The 21782-nt window shown below is 32.9% G+C and overlaps 1 protein-coding gene across 1 annotated transcript in view; it reads left to right on the top strand.

Annotated features, from left to right (window-relative positions):
- Window positions 1–332: 332 nt before the first annotated feature.
- Window positions 333–21782, top strand: part of LOC142340308 (cytochrome P450 4c3-like) — a 74370-nt gene continuing 52920 nt past the window's right edge. The window contains exons 1-7 of the mRNA XM_075390882.1: window positions 333–528; window positions 7686–7917; window positions 8289–8482; window positions 12870–12964; window positions 13713–14022; window positions 15824–15966; window positions 21054–21076. Coding sequence (XP_075246997.1) covers window positions 396–528; window positions 7686–7917; window positions 8289–8482; window positions 12870–12964; window positions 13713–14022; window positions 15824–15966; window positions 21054–21076 — 1130 coding nt within the window. The 5' untranslated portion in view covers window positions 333–395. The remainder of the gene's footprint in view (window positions 529–7685; window positions 7918–8288; window positions 8483–12869; window positions 12965–13712; window positions 14023–15823; window positions 15967–21053; window positions 21077–21782) is intronic.

The raw sequence follows: 21782 nt of genomic DNA, 5'->3' as shown, positions 1-21782 counted from the left end.
CGTCGTGAGAAACCTGTATGAAAACTATACAAACCGTCTACTAGACGTTAAAAAAGCTAATGGTGTAATGACGCGTTATTAGAGAACTAATTTGAACTCAAAATGTTATATTATTTGTTGTTTCTATTGCTTTTTTAAAAATCTTTAGGTGTACGTAGCTTTTTGGTACCATAGTGTATTAGAAAGTTTCAATTAGAAGATGTTTTATTGTTGTAGCATTTAATTGTGTTCAAAACGCCACTTCTCCAATGAATGTATGGATTTGGTTTGTTAATTTGATGTACTTATAGCCTGCAATATTTGTTCAAGATACTGTTTAAACACAGGTCATTTTGAGCCAGAATGCAACATTATAAAACCAAAATATCATATATCACTTATTAAATATTTCTATCATGTTGTTCTATCTTTTGTCAGCTTGCCTATTGTTACTAGGCAGCATAATTTCATGGCTTGCGTTCACCTTCTTAGTTGTGAATTATTCGGCGAAACCGAGGGCTATTCGGGAAAAGGCTCTCATGCTTCCAGGTACTAATTTGGATCAGTTATCTCTCTCCCCCTCCCCCGAAAAAAGAGTTGATAGGCATATAACTCTTTCCCCCCCCCCCCCCCCCACTTGAACGTGATACTTTTTTTATAGTTAAGTGATAACCAGGTTCAGGCCTCATTCTATGAAAAGAACATACTCAACCAAAAAGTGGTATAAAAAGACCATACTCGACTCAGTTAATCCATGAAAAACTTAGATTGGCTATTTGACTTTAGTTGGTTGTGAAAAGATCTAGCTGGACCCATGAAAAGACATTATCTTGACTTCCACTAAGTGCCGGGCTGTGTATCTACAGTTGATAAAGAACCCGCACTAGAATTATAAAGTCTTTTCATGAGTCGATACCTAAACCTGGGCATACCCAGGCTTAGGTCTCGACTCATAAAGACTTTACAAAAGATTTCTTAATTCTAGAGGGGGGGGGAGGGGGTCGTTATTGACAGTAGACACAGAGCCCAGCACTTCGTGGAAGTCAAGGTAAAGTCTTTTCATGGACTAACTGAGTCGAGTATGGTCCTTTTATACCACTTTTTGATCGAGCATATTCTTATCATTAAACCAGGCTTGAACCTGTGCATCTCTTAACTGCATATCCCAGGTCGAGGTTTTCGTTTGTACTCGTTTCTGACACCGACCATTTGCGAACGCGCACAAGGAGTATGGTGCGTTCAAACATACACAGACGAGGAACTTTTTTAACGAGCAACATAAACGCACCTGTACTTATGGTCGAGCCAAAGTCAGTCCCATAGACGATCCTAAATCTCCCCCATAAACGCACCAGCTCTGCAACACAGACGAGCCACGTTACACCACATACACGAGCCGCACTCTATCTCACAGACGAGCAAAAAACTTTTTCATAGGCGAGCTAAAGTCTGCACCATACACAATTTATAACATTTTTTTTTGCATCAAGCCTCCATAAGACAAACCGGAGGTACACAAAACAAAAAGGGTGGAATATTAATCCTTTGAGTGTCTAGACAAATTAAAATTATTTATTGAGCTCTCGTTACCGCCAAGACCACAAGGAAAATTGTCACAGAACTTTTCTTGCGGCCCATGAAAAAACCGAGGTTCGTTTTCGTACGACACTTTTTTAAATATTTAAAGGGAATCCCGGTTACATAGTTTATATATATATATATATATATATATATATATATATAAAATTATATATATATATATATATATATATATATATATAAATGTGTAATTCACACATAATATATGGATTAGATACCCAGCTCAAATAAACAAGTTTTTTTTGGATTACGTACGAAATAGCACTTTTGGTTTGAAATTTATTTCATTTTCTGTCATCTTTTCTTTTGGAACTCATTCATTTAGCCTAAAATTTAATAATAAATAATCAAGGTATCTTCGAAACGTTTAATCAATTCCCCAACTTACAACATAGAAAGCACTCTTATTCTATTTTCAATGTACTTGGGATCTTAGGGAAAACTTTTGTTTTCCAACATATGGAACATGCATGGCATTTTCATTTTGCCATCGGAAGAGCTCTTGGGTAACTTTCAATTAGCGACAGGGGTGCAGGAGAGCGTAATGAGTAATAGCTTGAAATATTTTAATCAAAACCTGTAGATGAAAATTTTCTTCTTCTGGTATAAAATCCTATGTAAAATTTATACCACAAAATTCGAATTAGCAGTTTCTCCACAAAGATCTTTCTGAGTAAGAAAAAACCAATTGCCTCAACAAAATTTATCCTTTCAAAGCAAATTTTCTTTTTAGTTCTTTTAACCTAAACTTTATACAAAAAAAATTTTAAAAACGATGGTGAAAACCCAATTATTTTTCCCTGAAATTTAAAACCTTAGAAAAAATTGACGAGTAAACTACTTCTCACTGATAATGTTTCCTCTGCTACTTCAATTTGATTTTTTTTGTTTCGCTGACCTTCTGAAAATTAAAAATAAACTTATTTTTCAATTTTTCCGATGCATATGAAATATTTTTGTCACATATTTCTTTAGGCCGAGATAAGAAGCAGTTTTGGTTGTTTCTATTATAATAGTTACTTCTAAGATTTTTGATAAATATTTTTTCAATGCACAAAAAAGAATATATTCATTTAATAAAGGGAAAAGGAGAACCTTTTTGGGTGAACAAAGTAATGAATAGTTGTATTAATTCTAAAGTAACAATAATGATTTAATCTGAATAAAGACAACAGGAACCAAATGCATTGAAGAGTATTCATTGTATGTCAGTATTAATCATTGCAGAAATGGATTGTGAGCAGCTGTTTTTCATGCTGAACATTTTCAGTTACTTCATTTCCTGTTTCTAATTGAGGTCATTTCTAACACACTGTATGATTGTAGCCTTTTTTGGACGTTTTTCAAATATTTTTGTAGTAAAGTGTAGCAATGAAAAATATTTCTTGTAGACTTGATTTTTAAAATTCAGAAAACTGTTTTGTAAGAGTACTTTTTTCATAATCGCACAATAATGCAAATACTGCATTTTTCATTTTTTTTTAAAAGGATGTCACCATTACCAACAGTGCATAATTATTGCGCCTTACAGAAAACATAGCTATGTTTTTTTTGAAATTGAATAATGTCACGCTTAGATTTTAAAATTCTTGTTAGGTCCCTTTAGTTGCTGAGGCATGGCGAAAATTGTTTTAGGCCAATCATATCCGCTCAGCGACAATTTGTTTGCTGTTATTGTTGAGACGTAATTGGTCACCAGAATGTCAATTGCTACGACAAAATATGATTTGAAAACATTTCAATGTTATTCAAACATTGATTGCAATTCTTGCAATTCTGCTCAAAGCAAAGTTGATACTATATGAAAAAAACATCTAAATATTGAAAGATGTTTCGCAAATATTCGGTTTCGAATTTTTTAGCCACTTGAAAAGTTGCAGGCATCCTGGTAAAGGAATTTGCATTTAAATCTCTATGCATGAAATATAGTAGCAAATTAGTTTTTGGGAAATAGATTTCGAAGTTAAGATTAATCGATATTACTCGCTCAAGGTCATGTGATCCAGGCACAAGGTTTATGCACAAAAATTTTTGTATTACTGTAACTCTGCAACATAAAAACTAGTCGAAAAAAACAGTCGAAAAAACTATTTTCTGTTATGTTCGTAGAGCTTCATGGAACAATAAATACCATAAGTCGATGAATGCAGTACGAGAGCCATATGGTAAGGTTAAGGAAAAATTGAAAATTTACGGTAGTTTTAAATATTTAAAGTAGCTATAGCAGTTAAAATATGCAATTTTTGACTCTGAAAAAAAAACAATTTCCAGAGTTACGTAGATAATGTGGAATAACACAGTTTTTTTTTCAGTAAAAGAACCAAAATAGAATGCATCACAATCTACTTGACAACAATCTTGTGAAAAGTGCCTACGTTTTCTGCGGGACACATTTTGTAGTATATTTAGTAATTTTATGTAAAAAAAATTCACAATGTAGGTAGAGTTCACAAAAAAAGTTCACAAGCAGGTTTAAATATTAGAAGAGTAGTTTGTTTAATCAGAGCTAAGGGAACAAAATCGCTTAAACATTTAAATAATCTAGTGAACCACTATTAGGAAAAGTTTTCTGGCAAAATTTGAGAATTTTTTAAAACATTTGTAAATCTGAGCCACCATATTTTTTTTGTTTATCATTTTAATTAACTAAAAACGTGGGAACCATTTCATTGCTCAGATAAAACAATTTACTCGAGGAAGGGCGAAAAAGTCCAGCAATTTACCTATTTTCTCCAAAATCTCAGAAAAGGCATCGTTGACCTGATATGGAAACCAGTAGAAAAACTGACGGCTGGCATTATATCGGGGTTCCATTGGAAATTCTTTCGGTAACGCGTTCAAATTTCACTGTACTTAAAAAGCAAACGTTTCATTATTGTTTCCAGCACTATGTCTCAATTGTTCCAGATAAAGTGATTTTAGGGGTGTTAAGAAAAGGCATCGTTGACCTGATATGGAAACCAGTAGAAAAACTGACGGCTGGCATTATATCGGGGTTCCATTGGAAATTTTTTCGGTAAAACGTTCAAATTTCACTGTACCTCAAAAGCAAACGTTTCATTATTGTTTCCAGCACTATGTCTCATTTGTTCCAGATAAAGTGATTTTAGGGGTGTTATTTTGTTAACTAAACCTCCACGCTTATCTTACCCAGTGGCTGTAACGGCTGCTCTCCTTGTGTTTCACAAAGAAAGTTTTACACCGCCCAGTTCGTTCTGAGTGGTTACGAAATCTGTCCGGATACTTCGTTTATGCAGTTCGCTTTTGTAACTGTATATCCGTTCTGCTATACTTATCGTTGCATTAACTATTTTAGTTCGTAACTATTCGCTGATCTTAGTTTTTTCAACTATCAATTTGAACTGGATTGCTACAGATCACACAATACGGGATCTCTTTATGTATATCAGTTCAATCCGATAGAAAAAACAAATCGAAGACAAAGATATATGTCTAAGACCTGTTTGTGCAAAAATATTTAAATTTAAACTTAAGTTGGCTTTTGCTATTTGTACTCACAAGTTGAGAATACCAGAAGTTGGGGTTGTAACTGTTGAATTTCAGCTCCAATAATTCGTTGATGCAAGACACGGTAACAGAATTTGCTGCTCAAAAATAATATTTTGAATACAAGACACAGTAACAATTTACTGCTCAGGAACAAGTAACACGTTATTTACTGCTCAAGACAATTTGTTTTGCAATATTTTGCTGAGTTATACTTTCAGCCGTTTTCTGCGGTTGCTACGTTGAGTTCTGTGTGTTGCTTTTTGTTATTTCCCCCTTTTCTCTTTCTTCTCACGTGACAAACTGTAACTAGAACTAGAACTATAACTATAACTATTAAATGACTAGGACAACAGAAAGTGTTTTGTTTCTGTTTTCCCGCCTACGCAAGCTTAGCGACAACAGCTCCGACAGTGGCACAAAACGAGTTGTTCTGTTAACCAGAGCTAAAAACACTCTTCAGCCTAACTTCTTTGAAAACAAGCTTCGAATTTGAAGAAATAATAAAATTAATTTTTTCCCATTGTTTGACTTTGTTTTCCGTGAACCTTTATTTTAACAATTTTGCATCAGAACTGCAAAATCGTAACATAAATTAGTTGTGATATGTGCCTTTTAACTCCCTGAAACATTTCCATGCGTCTACTTTCACATATATCTCATAAACTTTTTCTACCATTTTTTGACCATATTTCTTATCAGTAATTTGACAAAAATTAATGTCAAAGATTTCTTCAGGAAATCAGCACTTAGCCAAAAAAAATCTGTTGTCCCTATTACATTGAAATAGTTCTTCTGCCGATCGACAACAAAACTAAATTCCTACAAAAGCAGGAGTTTCCCGAAGTTTTTTTCACAGTTTTTGACTATATTTCTCTTGAGTTTTAATATTAAAAATTTTGTCAACAACGCCCTGTAAAAAAATTTTAGTACAAATATTTTTCTGTTCTGTGATTCACTTTACACTAACATTATCAAACTGCAAAGTTGACCTCATCTGAAAAATTCCCATAAATTTTGACTGATTTTAATTTATGCCTTTCTCAAGCAGCAGCATTGTATCAAATTTGAAAATAATTTATTTGTTGTTTTAAAAGCGCTTTTAAAGCTATATGTGGGAATTTGTTAAACCAAAGATTTGAAATCAGATTACCAGAGCCGTGAGTTTTATTTATTCAAACTATATCTTCGTACTTACGATCAAAGTAAGATCTACACTTGGGTCGTGTGTCAATAGATTTTAGAATTTAAGCGTGGGAAATTCAATTTCGCATTCTCGCTGCTAAAACCATGCTTTTGCTTAAAACCGCTAGCATTAGTGTAGTTCACAAGGGAAATTAAAAAGTTGTTCAAACACAGGCTGTTAATTTTACTTACAATCGGAGCAAAATATGCACGAATTCGCTCTCCTCGTTAGTTCTCAAGTATGCTGTAATGTGTGAATTTTTTTCTGCTCTTTTAAACCCAGAGACAGACTAGCTGTTTTTGATATGCCAAAACTGATTAATTGGATTAATTGATTTTAATTGGATTCTTGAGTTTATAGAGTTACAAATGTATTTTTTTGCTGTACAAGTAATTTGTCTAAGCAACTATTATATAGAAAAAGGAAAGCCATTTTTGTAGGAAGAAGAAAGAAATCTAGTCAGCCTATTGTTATTCATTGAAGCGTTTTCAAATAACCGGTTAATTCAGGAAAATTGCACAAATGCTCGCGGTAATTTGCAAAAAGATGGGACAATGGTGCTCACTTGTTATACAATCATGACTTTGTTTATTTTCCAAAAGGAAATGGCTCGACCCTGAGAAAACTCTGATCTTGGCCTTCGGATGTTGTTTTTTTGAACATCCTAAACTTTAAAAATTGTTTAAAAAAATTGAATAAAGAAATAAAAATTGGAAGTTTTTAAGGGCATCATTATTTCAATTTAGCAGCTAGTGATAAACCGGCTCCCCATTCAAAAATGGATTAAAATAATCTTTGCGGAGATAAATTTGAAAAATTATTGTGTGTTACGTTTACCCCCTAATTTTTTCTGCCACAAAATATTCTCCTATTCAGAGATCAATTTGTGGCCCCTGAGTCTCTGGGATTTGAGGTACTAGTTAAAAAAATTTTTTGTGACCATTTTTCGCGGGAAATGTAAAAGGGAGAGAGAAATTGCGGGACTTTCTCAATTGTCATTTGAAGTTCGGGAAACTCTGAATGAAAAACTTTTGACAACAAAAAAAAAATTATATCGCCAATAAAGGGATCACTTCAGTTCATTTTGCGGTCATTAAATTTGAAGAACAGTCTGGTTTCTACGCTGGTTTAAAATTTGGAGTTTTTGTACGTGCCCCCTCCCTTCAGCTCAGTGGGTGCATATCGTTCAATCCTCACAACGGCCAGGACTATGCCTCTCATTAGGTGGGGATGAAATTAGGAGAACGTGGACCAGTTATTACGTTAACCGGCCTACCTTGGACAACTTAAATTAAGATTATCTCAGAATTTTTTTATCTTGATCGAAATAATTGTAAAAAAAATATGCCGTGTTTGACCTCCGTCGCTTGTATTTCCGGACTAATATCCACCCAAATGAGCGTAAATGTTTTAGGGTTACAAAGAAAGCCGCTGATTGGAGACATCGGTCTGATTCCTCGAAAACAGGAAAAACTAGTGAACTTCTTTGTTCAGTGGGGATTGAAGTACAATGGAATGTTTTGTATGATGTTTGGCCCCCAACCAATTGTTGTTATCACAAAAGGGGCAGTTGCAGCTCAGATTCTCAAGTCCTCCAAACATTCTGAGAAATCGCCCTTCTATGAGTTTATTCACCCTTGGTTAGGGTTAGTTAATTCCCCTTTTTCAATTATTCAGCTAAAAGTGTGGCAAAAGACTGGAGGTGGAGGGATACAATAACGGAATACAAAAATTAATCATAGTAAATTTGCTCGACTTTCAAATGTGACTATTTGATTCTGGTAACGTAACGTAGGGATGCAAGTTATTGATTTGCTTAAAAAAATTTGATCTTTATTTTTAGGATCTTGATAAGTATTCCTGTGAATTCTTGACATGTCCTGATAACGTCTTGGCAAAAGCTTAAATTCTTGAACCATTAGGAAGGATATTACAAGTTTGTACATATCTTGACGCTTTCTTTCCAAGAAACTTATCCTGATCTCACAAAGAATTCCCTATATATTTGACTCTATAGAACCGGATTACTGACAAGCAAAGGTGACAAGTGGCGCCAGAGGCGGAAGTTGATCACGCCCGCATTCCACTTTGACATTCTGGACCGCAGCTTTGTGTCTATGATGAAACACAATAAGGTGGCAATGAACCTGTTGGAATCTATGGCTGAGAGAGAACAGTTTGTTGATGTTTGGGAAACAATGAGCATGTTGGGTTAGTATAACAAGCAGTCATTTTTTTATGCCGAGCCTGATATTTCGATGCTATAAACTTCGAAATGGATTGTCTGGTATCTGAATCACGGTTACCACATTTTACTAAAAAAATTGTTAAAAATTTGCGCTTGCCCACTTTGTTGTTGTGACAGTTTTCGACCTTTGGGGCATCCCAGGCCATTATATGCGGTAACATTTAAGTGCTCTCTGTATATTTAACTGAACTGCTGGATAAAGTTCAAGAAATTTTAGTTCGCGAGATAAAAATTTGGTCAAAATTGGAATATTTTGTTAAATTGATTTTTTTTACTTTTGTGTTTTTGACCATTTAATTAGCTTATTAATCATTTTTGGTGCGCTTAATCTTGTGAGAAGTAGAAATGAAATTAAAATTGAGCCCTAATAATAGTTTTTCTGCTCATTTCTTTATACTTAATTGAAGATCTGTCAAATTTTAGCTAAAGTTAAAAGCATTTAAAAAAAATTCTTTGTTCCATAGAAAAGATTGAAATCAGATACAGCACAGTTCTTCGAAAACAGACATTGTTTTTAATCCAGGCGCCTATCTTCCAAATCTTAACCTTCTGTTAATATCTTCCGGATATCTAGTTTTAGTTGAAGCTTTTGCAACTCGATAACTATTTTGTTAAACAATTTTGTTGAGATAAACTCAATAAAGCTGTCGAAACTAAATAAAAAACGGTAATACTTTCATTAGAAGATTTAAAAATAGATTCTAAGATTATCTACTTTTTTCATTAGTTTGCTTTTTTTTCTGTGGACATTTGAAAATCATGCGCTATGCATTTAAACCGATTGATTTCATTATTTAGTAAATATGGACAAATTTCCGATATTTAGAACAAAATCAGGCATAATTTTTCGCATTCTTGTTTATAATCAATTTTAAACAATTAAATATTTTTTACACCATTGATTGTGTTCGCCTTGCGTTCTTGTATCTTCTTAATAACTGTTAGTTCTCGAGATTTCTAAACAGTTTGCCTGTATAATTCTTTAAATCCAACAAGCAGTGAAAACACTTTTCAAATCTCAAATTTTATTTTAAAAATTGATCTCTTGAGACCAGCATAATTTGATAACAAATGACAATTTTGATCAAATAAATTGTTGCTGAGTCCTTTTGTGATACACAAATCTGGCGGTTCACAATTTTGGAATGCGCTATTTGCCTTTTATCAGACATATGTTCTCAAAATTTTGTTTTGTCCATGCCCATTTTTTGTTTTTTTTTCGATTTGCTTATAGTGAAATACTTTTCAAGGAAATTTTTTTTTGATACATAGAATTACAAAAAGCGGCACATTGAAAAATGGCAAGCTGTGATTACCTTTGATATAAATAATAATTATTATTATTTGACTTTGATATCAAAAATCAAACGACTTATTATTAACTTTGATATCAAAAGTCAAATAAAACAATTAACTCTCTATATACTGCACAATCTAGACCTGCGGGTTTTTCAATTCTTTTTTCTTGAAATGTGCATACTATTTCAACCAACAGCACACTTAAAATGAAAAAAACGTACATTCGCCATTTTATTAGTTTTTGCTACTAAAAATACTCGGATTGTCAAAAAATCAAGCAGCAAAGCTGCTAAATTCTAATTTACGGTAGTAGATGTTCATTATGACCTGACTTTTAAGTATTTTAATGACTTTTGTTGATAATTGAATATACTCAAAGCAACGTAATGGATAAAACGCAGATCAAATGATTACGCACAAAACTATTTAATTTAAGTAAATCTGGCCATTAGTTCAAAGATCATTAAATAACCAGTTCAAATTAAATTAAACTTATCAGTGCGATTATTAATTGGCGTCAATCAAAGCAGTTATAATGTAGATTGGCTCTTCTTGAAAAGATAAGATTCTAATAATAATCAAAATTAACTGAGAATGCGTTCCAAATCGCCATTTCGGAGCACTTGTTAAAACAAATCAAAACAAATACAACTAATTTTGGGTCATCTTATACTTTTCTCATTCAATTTCATTTTTTTTCATTCCTGATCTTCTGTGTGTATACATGCGCTGGTAAAGCGCAATGATTTAGGATGAAAATACAAAAAATTGAATTTCTTCTGATGTTTTCCAGGAGATTTTGTTTATCTTGCTTGTGTTTAAAAAAATTTGCATGAGAAGATTATTGGTTTTACATTTTTTTTTATTTCCCTGTCTATGTTTTCTATTGCTCTAGGCAAGTGTGTGTTCATATTCAAAAAGATGACCAAATTTAGAGTTTTCCGGGCTCTAAATATTGACGACGACCGTCCAAAATGTTCGGAAGAATGTTTTGGCCGCATTTATTTTGTACCCATTGCTTTCTGTTTAAGAATTTGAAAAAATAACTAAGTCATTCAGACAAAATGCTACTTCTAAAAATTGTGTATGCTGTGGAAGTTTGGCAGCAAAAATTATTTCAATTCCTTTCAAAAGAACAAAGTTAGTCGACCAGATATGTAACAAAACTTTTGTTTATGCTTTTCCAAGTATGTGTTTGTTGACAGGTTGAAACTGTTCATTTGCTTAAGCATGTGTCGAAATAGACACCTTTAGATTATCAGACAGAAACTTTGTTGAAATCATTTTTTAACTTACATTTTTTAAGCCTGGTTTATCAATCTTGTAAAATCTCACTGTGGTCAATAACAGTAGTAATTGTTCTCGATATAATGACAATAAAAAAATAACTGAGATTGAGTCACTTGTTTTGGATTTTTTGATAAAGATCATATTGTTCCTTTTTGTGTCCTTTTTTTGATTTTTGCTAGAGCAACTAAACTGATTTGACTGGACCACAAACTACATTGTGTCAGCTTTCTCGTTCTATGTTTTCCAAATTCTGAATGCACCAGACTAAAATTTGAGCATAATTAACTTCAAGTGATAAAATTCTCCTTGGAAAATTTGAAGATCAAGTTTTTGCTAGAAAAAATACAGATTTGGAACAAATTACTAGAAACGGTTTAACTATAAAGGGATTGATTAATATTTTTTTGTCATGGTGTATGAGCAAAAACCATAACACTATCTTCTAGACATTGCATTTTTGAGCAAACCTTTGCTTATTATTGCAATTTAGCTAAGCATGAGATGAAAACAGTCCAAGGCAAAAATTAATCGTCTACATCACAAATTTATTCGGGGAAGAAGCAGTGCATGAGAAATATGATAAATGGTATTGTACAAACTGTAACAGCAAATAATGATTCCAAAGTCTCAATAAAATTTCTCACTTCAATCGACCACTGTTTCACATTGCAGACGCTAGTTTCTGCATTTTTACCGAAAGGATACACATGCAACTAAGACACACAGTCCGAATTCCACTTTTAATTTCTCTTATGTACAAAACTTTTAATCCGTACAAAAAAATCGTTCAAAAAAACTTTCGAAAAAAAACTAATATCATCAGAATTGTCTGCAGTTGTTCTTTTGGATTCTCATTTGCTATACTTGAAAAAGTAAATTTTGTTTTCTAGTTAGATGCTTGTTAAATAATGTTATTTAAACTGATTTCAGCTGGTCAAAATTTTTAAACTGCTATCAGGACTCACTCGGCTGCTTTTAGCAATAAAATATCTCTTTTCTGAAATTTCTTATTTCAACCTCAAGTGGTCATATATGTTGAATATATGTGTCTCAAGTAGTTATAGCCAACTAATATTTATTTTGAAACTAAAGGACACTAGAAGTAAAATCCACGATAGTTGTTTTCCTTTAATTTAATTAAACGTTAACAAGTCAACATGTGCACCATTTTTAGTGGAAAGCTGAATTAAAAAAGCGTTTTTTAAACTTAATCATAGTCCTATGAAATATTTTTTTGCGAAACCTGATCGCAAATGTTTGATACAAATTATATCCAGCTGCCTGGATTATATTCGAGAAGTTAGAAAATGGCTGCTTTGAGATTTTGATCTGGAGTCTCCTTTACAATATCTGCAAAAGTTAATCTCATTTGATTGTTAAGAGATTTTGATGCATTCAATTTGCAATAATTTTTTAAACACTCAAGGTATAATTCTTTTCAAAAATCGTCCTCCCCTATCGCTTGACTTGAACTTGCTATAAAAAACGCATTTCTGAATGTGTTTGAAAGTCGTAATAATGAGAAAAAACTAGCACTTGACACACGGAGTTAATTGGCTTTGATTTTTTTCTTTTATTAATATCTTGGTAGTTATTAGCTCATTAGAAACGCTAATTGTATTAATTTTCAATGCACTATTTCAGGTCGAAATTGAGTGTCAGAGATGGAAAGTGGGCGAAATATATAATGTCCATTTTTAATTTCAAATTCTCTTCGTTCCATTAAATTCGCTCCATTAAATTCTGAAGATGCTGTTTCAGCACTTGACATTGTTTGTGACGCTGCAATGGGAGTTGATTTGGGATCCCAAATGCGCAACCCGGATTCCTTCGAGTATGTCCAGAACAGAGCCGCAGTAAGTGCTCCCATATCCTCCCCTCACAACACCCCCCCCCCCCCCCGCGCCGTTTCAGCTCATTATTTTGTAAGAAATGCTCAGCGCATTTTATTAAATAATTTCAGCGTATCATTATGTAAGGTTTGCGCTCTTAAGTTTCGGAAAATTCAGTGCACTTCAGGGCATTTCTTAAATAAATTTTTATAAAAATCCTCTACCCGGGGACCAATACTGAACAAAAATTGTATGAAAAAATGACCAGACCCACTTGAGCTCGAATCCATCCTTGATAAGACTTTCCTGCGCTTTTGGAGCCGACCAGAACTGACCAGAAGATACCTGCCAATTTGGAACACAAAGGTCACAATTGTGAAATTGAGACGTTCCGATTAGAATTCAGAATTCATTATATAACGCAAAGACACATGCAAATAAGAGATAATATGGTTACAACTACTGTGATAAGAAAATAAGAAATAGGCAGCAATAATTACTTGACTTTGATTGAAGTCATTGAGAACTTCTGGAGGTTATCGAGAACCGCGAAGCGGTTCGAGATATTAAGTCCGAATTTCGTAGTGACTTCTGCAGATTCACGTAGCCATGCTTAAAACACGAAACGCGCACGTTTTAAAATGAAGAAATCCAACGGACGTCAACTTCTGACTAAGTAGCAACTTCTAGCATTTTAACTTCTGGCACTGCAGACTTTCAGCATTTTAAAATGTGCACGTGAGTGTTTTAAATCCGGTTCTTTTTCAAACAGGTAACTGAGCTGCTGGCTGAACGGTTCCGAGTCCCATTTCTTTGGAACGACTTCTGTTATTCCTACTTGACTCAGAGGGGTAGAAAACACGCGTATCTCTTGAAACGACTGCACAAGTTCACGACAGATGTGATCACGCGTCGGTGGAGCGAATTGCAGTCAACTAGCTCAAATGAGGAAAATGAAAGAGTAGCTGGAAACAGTACCAAGAAAAGACATTCGTTTCTGGATCTGCTTTTGACGGCTAAGCAGGAACATGGGCTCACATTTGCTGATATCAGGGAAGAAGTTGACACGTTCATGTTCGAAGGTCGGTTCTCTAAAAATATTTCTTTAAGATATAGTTTATATTCCTGCATATACAGACAAAATGGAAACAATAGTGATTATGGGATCTATCCCGTGCCACTTTTCATTCCCCCTCTTATAAATTATTTGTTGTTATAAAGCGCGTTACTATGTAAAAATAGCATGTGCAGAAACAGAATAGATCCTGATGTCGTTGTTTGTCCTTTTCATCGAACTTAAAAAAAATCAGTTTATGGATAAATCAATTGAATCTTTCTTTCTTGAGTCAACCTTGAAATTTTTTTGAAAGAATCAAATATAAGCAAAAATTTGCTTGAGCGTTTTTTTTAAATTTCCGTTATTCCCCTCTGCCATTCCTTAATTCATGTTCGAAAAAAACTAGTTAGGATGAAATAAATGTATATCTTGTTATAAGTAAAATTCCAAATGACGTAACCGGAAACAGCTGAATGGGGGTGGGGGGGGGCGTTTGAAATTGACGATGTTTCAAATAGACGACGCTGAATTTTTGAAACCAATGGGCGACAAAAATAATTAATAAAAGCACAATCTCGGTATGCGCTGAAAAATTAGTCCTAGTCGACGGGCCCGTTGGTTCCGGATTACATCCAACAACGGATTACATCCCACAACACATGGCCATGGACAGCGGTGCGCAATTGTTCGCATAATTTTTCCTTTCTTTTTTTTCTCTTTTAATTTAGTCATTATGGATGCTTGTGACTGCATTATGGATAAAACGGTCAAAATGTCAAGGTTTAGCGAGGATTAACTTTGAGAATTCATGCAATTGTCGTCCAGTTAATTCAGTGCTGTCCACTTGAAACGTCGTTCGTTTGTACGGCCCCCGTTGAACTAATTTTTCCTTTCTTTTTTTTCTCGTTTAATTTAGTCATTATGGATGCTTGTGACTGCATTATGGATAAAACGGTCAAAATGTCAAGGTTTAGCGAGGATTAACTTTGAGAATTCATGCAATTGTCGTCCAGTTAATTCAGTGCTGTCCACTTGAAACGTCGTTCGTTTGTACGGCCCCCGTTGAACTTATTAGCTTGAGAATCAATAATTAATTTAAAATTTCATTAATAAATGCTATGTTATGTGTTTTCACGACCCAAGAATTTGAATGCCGCATATGCAACGTAAAGATAATAATAATGGCACTGGTTAAATTGGCAGAAGTACCAATGTACCAAAGTATGTAGATTTTTCTTGCTAAGCAATCAGAATTGAGAAAATGTTAATACTGTCTTCTAATTGGCTGATTGCACAAAAAATTCTCCGTTTTTAAAATAGCATATGAGGGTTAACGTAAATTTACTCAAAAATGGCGTTAAGCCGAAGGAGAAAAATATAATTTTTAGGGGAACTGATCTTACGTTCGATTGTAATAGATTCGTTTCAATTCTCACGGGTCGCTGAGGCATGACCTGCTAGAGGCATAGCCAGATGTGGTAAAATAAATAATTTAGAATTAGGCAATATCCAATTTTGGCTAATTGAACGCCTAAAGTTACAGTGTTTTAAGTTTCTCAACAAATCATATTCGTTGAAAACTCTACATTTGGGGGGTACGCCTATTTGTTGAGATATCGCCAATAATAATAAATTCTTCGTAGTGCCAATACAAGACTATTATTAATAGAATAACACACGTTGTACAAATGCAAAAATCAAAATTAACTCGATATTAAAAGGTCGCCATCAACCCTAACTAGTTTGGTTTCTAAGGCCTCACAGAAAAATTTGAAAACTTTGGTAAAGTAGTCAAAATTTTCATTAAACTTTGTTGTTTTTTGCAGGTCACGACACTACTTCTTCCTCAATGTCTTGTTCTCTTCAAGCTCTATGCAACAACCCAGATGTGTTAGCAAAGTTGCAACAAGAAGTTGACTCCGCTTTTGAGGGACTGGAAATTGATGAGGAAAACGCAAAGCAAGTCAAGGTAAAATTAAATCAGCTGTAACCCCTATCAATAATAATTTTCAAAAAGGTTTTTTATTCTTCTAGCTCAGCCTAGATAAATTATGTTGGGAACAAAAACAATTTTTTTCAATATTGAGGAAGTTTCGATCAGTGTAATAAGAAAACATCCCGAAATTTTGACGTTAGATATATGAAGACCAATTGTTAAACTAAGAGGTTAAGTCAACAAAAATATGCACAAGGGTTTTGTGTGTTCAGTAAATTTTAACCGACCGATATGTTTATCCTGATGAGTTGTGAGTTGTGGTATCACTAAAAAGCCCTTGAAATTAAAAAACCTATTTGGTATTTGATCTTTATCGAGTAGTTACCGATCTTTAAAATTTTTCACTTTTCACTTTTATTACTGATTTTGTTCACATTATTGATCTTTTCGTCAGACTTTTTTTTAACGTTTGCCCAATTATGTTACCTATTTCATTCTCTACAGTTTTCAGTATCCCTTAATCGGTATTGAGGCTACTTTTTGTCGCATTTTGATTTTTCAGAATAAAACATTGGCATTTGGATCTAGATTTTTGGCATTTTAGAGCTGTTTTTTGATCATTTGACTTTGAAATTTGTGGTTGTTTTTGTGATCTTGATTTTCGATTTCATCTTTAAAGTATCTATATGACAAAATTCAATTTTCCAAAATCTATGTTTTATTTCTGATAAATATTTAACGGTATATAAAAACTTGTCTTAGTTTATTTTAGTAGAAAGTAGAACATTTTTTGAGTTTGTCTATAATACCTTAACTTTTTTTCATTAACAAGAGGTTGTAGCTGCTGCTCACACTCTAAACATTTGCTTAGTAATTTCTAATTTTCTGGAGTTTTTTAGGTGGTTGTGTTTTTTTAAGGAATTGGATATTTAAGGTTTTTTTTTCTCGTTTTTGTTTTTAAGATGTAAATTTATATGGCTTGATAGCAAACTTTTAAAGACTTTTTAGAAATCTCGAATGGCAATACTTGGTAACCTAACACGTGGTTTAGTTTTTGAATTTTTACCTTGGGTAATCTCTACTTGAATTTAGGTTTTCAATTTAGATTTTCAAGTAAGTGCGGAGCAATTTTTTTTTACTTCTGCAATCGTTTATGAAGTTATTTTGAGCATTCATGATCTCTTGAAAATTGAATGATGATCAACTGGTTACTTGATAGACTTAAGGGTTTGAATTTTCGTATGATAACGATATAAATGTCAATTTCTGGATCTCTTTTTTCCTTTTCTGATAGAAGTATTTGTTTACTTGACATTTTCTGTTTAAATGTTTGAAAACTGCATTAGAGTTGATTGAATTTCAAACGTTAGTTTAATCTATTTTTCATGGTGGTGAGTTAAAAAAAGTTGACCGTGTATTAACCCTTTTTTGTATACAAGTCTGTCCTTTTCAAAATTTATCAAAGTTTCATGCAAATTAGGAACAATTAGTAAACATAGCAAATGCCCTATATTTGTCTCAGTGTTGCAAAGATGCTGCTGTCCGAATTAGTATGTGGTCCACTTATGAGTTCCTGGGCTTAGGTTTTACATGTTCTCGTTAAAAAGTTGTAAGTTTTATCAGTCCTCCTTAGAATTCCTCGAAATTTCAGCTGCAAAATAAGAGCAAATGGTAACTACAGTAAAGGCCATGTATTTGTCTCAGCGTTGCATGGATGCGTTTGTCCGAATTGGTCTATGGTCAACTCATGTGTTCCTTGGGTTGGACTTAACATGTTCTCTTTAAACTTTTGTGAGTTTGTCTTTCCTTTTTAAAATTTGTCGAAGTTTCATATACAAAGTAAGAGCAACTGGTAACTACAGCAAATTCTATGTATTTGTCTCCACGTTGCATTGATGATGTGGTTCGAATTGATCTTTGGGCAACTTATGTGTTTCTCGACTTCGATTTTACATAATCTCATTAAAATTTTGTAACTTCCGTCGATCTCTTTGTTCTTGTATTGTTTTGTTATTAGTTGCAAGAATAAGAGATCTTGTCGAGGTTCTGGCTAGATCTGTTCAATCTGCACAAGTTGGACATAAGTTAAAAATTAAACAATCAGCGTAAACAAAACGTATGAATATGTAGAGCAGAGCTTATCATAAGCATGACTGACCACTACATTTTTTGTAACTCAGTTTTCAGTTCTGGCTGTTTTTGTTGTTTTATTTTTGTTGTCCGACCGTTCAATTGAATGAAATTATCACAATTCTAAAGAGACAACTCGCAATCCATTGTTTTTTCTTTAGTTGAGAGCTCATCTTTGATGAAAAATTGACGCCCCTTATTTTTGTAAATTTTTTGATTACATCTTTTTTCAAATTTCGTTTTTCACTCTTTTTGTTGTTTTGGTTAACATTGGGGGCTTGAAATTGAACTTAGCCTTTGTTTTGATTGCTGACTAGTTTAACTAGTTATGTAGAGAGGCCTAATTGGAACTTCTGATTGTGTCGATTTGAAAATCAAACGTTTTTGAACTCTGCTTCAACTAGCGCCCGACTTGGGAAAATCTTTGCCCTTCAGTATTGTGTTGTCGACTGGAAAATTAATCTCACCAACACGATGACATAAATGCTTCATACTCAAGCTTCTACATTTGTGTTTAGTTTTTTTTAGATTTTTGAATTAAAATTTAGGCCTTGAAAACTTTTTCAAGAACATTTTGTTCAAGGTTATTGCTTTTCTTGTTTTGTATTTGTGTTTTTATGGTAACATTTTTGGTAATTCGCTCCTGTGATAAGCTCCAACGGCAATTTCAACTCATTTCAATCCTGCCTTACGTTGTGATTATATAGCTTGGTAACCTCTATATAATTATGGTCTGATTTTGTGTTCTCACTTCAGATTCAAAAGGGTAACACTCATTTTTATTTCTGCACTCATATTAGCCCCAATTCAAAACTTGAAGTAAAATTGGAATTAAGTAGAGGCCAAGCATTACTTAAAATTACTAGCCTATTTCACTGCAGCTTGAAAATGGGATAGATGATGTTTTTGAATCTCAATATTTGTTTTTTTGTTTAAACAACAATATATGAACTTCTCATTCAGGGAAATTGTTTCTGCTTCAATTGTTAGGCACAACATAAAGATCGTAATCAAGAATACTTTGTAAAATATGTAAAAAATATAGCAAAAAGGGACTGAGGGGAACTTCTGTAAATAAATGGATGGAAATCGTTGTCAGCCAATTATACCCGACATATTCTCGCTATCATTCTGCTATATTTTCGGTTTTGAATAAAAATGTTCTACAAAGCAATCTTTATTTTTGATAATTCTGCGTTTTTATATAAAAAAGTTGAAGAAAAAACAAAGCAGACCTATAATAATTGAAAAACAAAGTGAAGTTTTATATCTATAAGATGAACTGAAGCAATATCCTAAACTTTCGTAATTCTGATAATAATTGTTCCGACGCCACCTAGTAGGAGAGTGGAACTATAAACTCAAATGTGTTTTTTTGGTTCAATCAATTCTCAACGATCAATATATCCAATGTAGAGAGTTGTGTGTGGTATCATAGGAAAGCCTTTCAGGCGTAGAATTGAAAAAAAACTCAATTGCATTATTTTGACGATTTGTGGAGGTTCAGAATATTTCTGAACAAATGATGTTTCACGTGATTTTGTTCGGTCATAGCATCATTTTTGTCCATTATTTTTATAGTTTTTGTTTAAGTTTGCATCAATTTGTTTTTTTTTAAAAATTATTATTTTTCTGCACAAATTACCCGACCTTATTTGACCATCAGTGGTATTTTTTTGTTTTCAATCAAATGTGTTCCAATTGCATTTTTTAAAATTTATCACAATATTTATTGCTTTTTTTGATCAGTTACAGACAGTCAATCTTTAGTGAGGTTTCCATTATTGAAAATTCTCATTTACGTTCAGATGAGATCCAATGAACACCTGTTTCGTATTCAGGGAGTAGCTTATGGTTTTACGCATTCGACAAATAGAAAATTTTTTGTAAAGTTTAACTGAATATTTCAAATTTGCTGGCATTTTGCGATTTCTGTAGTACTATGACTGAATATAGTTGAATGAAAGCGCAATTGGCATCCCAAAGATGATTAGGTAAACAGAACTAATAATACTGTTATAACTATGGAAACATTTGTCGAATAGTGTATAATGAATTTCAATTTTACTCCTTTTTTATCCATGTTTCTTTGAATTTATTGGTCGGTCCCTCTAACTAGAGGTCCCATATAATTTTTGCCGACCGTTGTAATAGTGTGGTTGGTTGTTTTTGTTTTTACAGCTATCTTCATGAAGTTGATGCTACAAAATCTCAAAAAAAACCTTTTGGCTTTTTGTTTATAACTTTGGTTCTCTTTTGAAGTCTTTTCACAATATCACAGCATTGACAGGAAACAAGGTTTACAATATTGGAAGAAAAAAACGCTCAATTGAGCAGATACAATATTGTCAGCGAACATCTTGTAGTTTTATTGTCTTCGGCACTATCTTGTGACATTTTTCTATTTGATTTTTGTCATTTTTGTTTGTTTTGTTGTAAGTTTCTTATGATCACAGAACTAAATCTGATTACTGACAGTTATCACTGTTTATTTTTGAGTTTAAAAATATTGTATATGCTCACTAATTGTTTTAATGGATGTGACAAAGCGGGTTTTCTAAATGTTGCTGTTTTGATGTTTCTTCAAAATTTTGATAATTTTTGAAGTCTTTTCGTATCAGCAAAATAATGACGTATCCAGTTGGTGTTGAAAAGAAAACTCATTTGTAAAAACAGAATTTTTAATATTTTTTTATAGCTCCGATAGTTTTCTCGCAATTTCAATTAAATTTCATGTTTCTGCTAGTACAAGTAGGTCCTGTTTTGGTCAAAAAATTATCTTAATTTTTTACAGATTTTCATTAGCTTTGGCTTTAACTATAATATTTTTTTTGTATTTTGTTCTTTCTCAGAAAATTCAGAGTTTGTGTGAACTATGCGTTTTTTTTGCTTTTTTCGTCTACCTGAGTAATACATTCGTTAATGGGAGTTCTGATCCGGTTTCCTGGGATCAAAACTTTAACTTCTCTGTGGTTTTTACTTAATAACAGATAATTGTTGACTTGAACACCAGGTGAGTTTTATAAAAATCTTGAATTGTGGAAGTGTATTTTTTACATAATTTATAATGTATGCCCTTTAAGAAAACGATCTCATTGAATCTTCAGTTTATGATAGCTGCAAGGAAAAATAGAAAACAGTAGAATCAGTTACATACAATAATCAATTGATAGTTAAGATTTTTAATAGATTCATTACTTAGTTTTTTTCGGAAGTTACTTTGAAAACTTAAAGTATTTCTGTTTCTGCGGTTATTTTGTAGGCGTGTTTTTTTTAGGAGTTATATGCAACTATTTCAGGATTTTTCGAGTGTAAAGCTAACGCTTTTTATGACTTCTGAAATTTTTTTCGCTTCAGAATCTTCAATGAATTTTTGAAGTTTCCCCTATTTTCTTGTTTTTGTCAATTTCTCTTCTAGTCTCATCAAAAACAAATCACCTTTGCTTTTTTGTTGAGAATGAGGGATTTTGTCTACTTTAGATTTTATCTGATGGTATTTTGAGATTGTTACTAAGCGATTATACAATTAAAAATTGAGTTCCCGTTGTAAAAGAGTATTTGTTGTTTATTTGTTGTTTTAATTTTCTTTTAATGTTCCTACTGGCAGATTTGGAACAATTCAAACGTTTTTTTTAATGATTAGGCAGTTCATCATTAAATATTTACTAAATCCGCAAAAAACGCAATAAATCAGCGAACTTTCGCGATTTTTTTAAACA

The sequence above is a fragment of the Convolutriloba macropyga genome, chromosome 5, assembly GCF_964194025.1.
Source record: "Convolutriloba macropyga chromosome 5, txConMacr16.3, whole genome shotgun sequence".
NCBI lineage: Eukaryota > Metazoa > Xenacoelomorpha > Acoela > Convolutidae > Convolutriloba > Convolutriloba macropyga.
The sequence above is the reverse complement of the archived record's forward strand: the minus strand, read 5'-3'. Positions and strand labels throughout refer to the sequence as shown.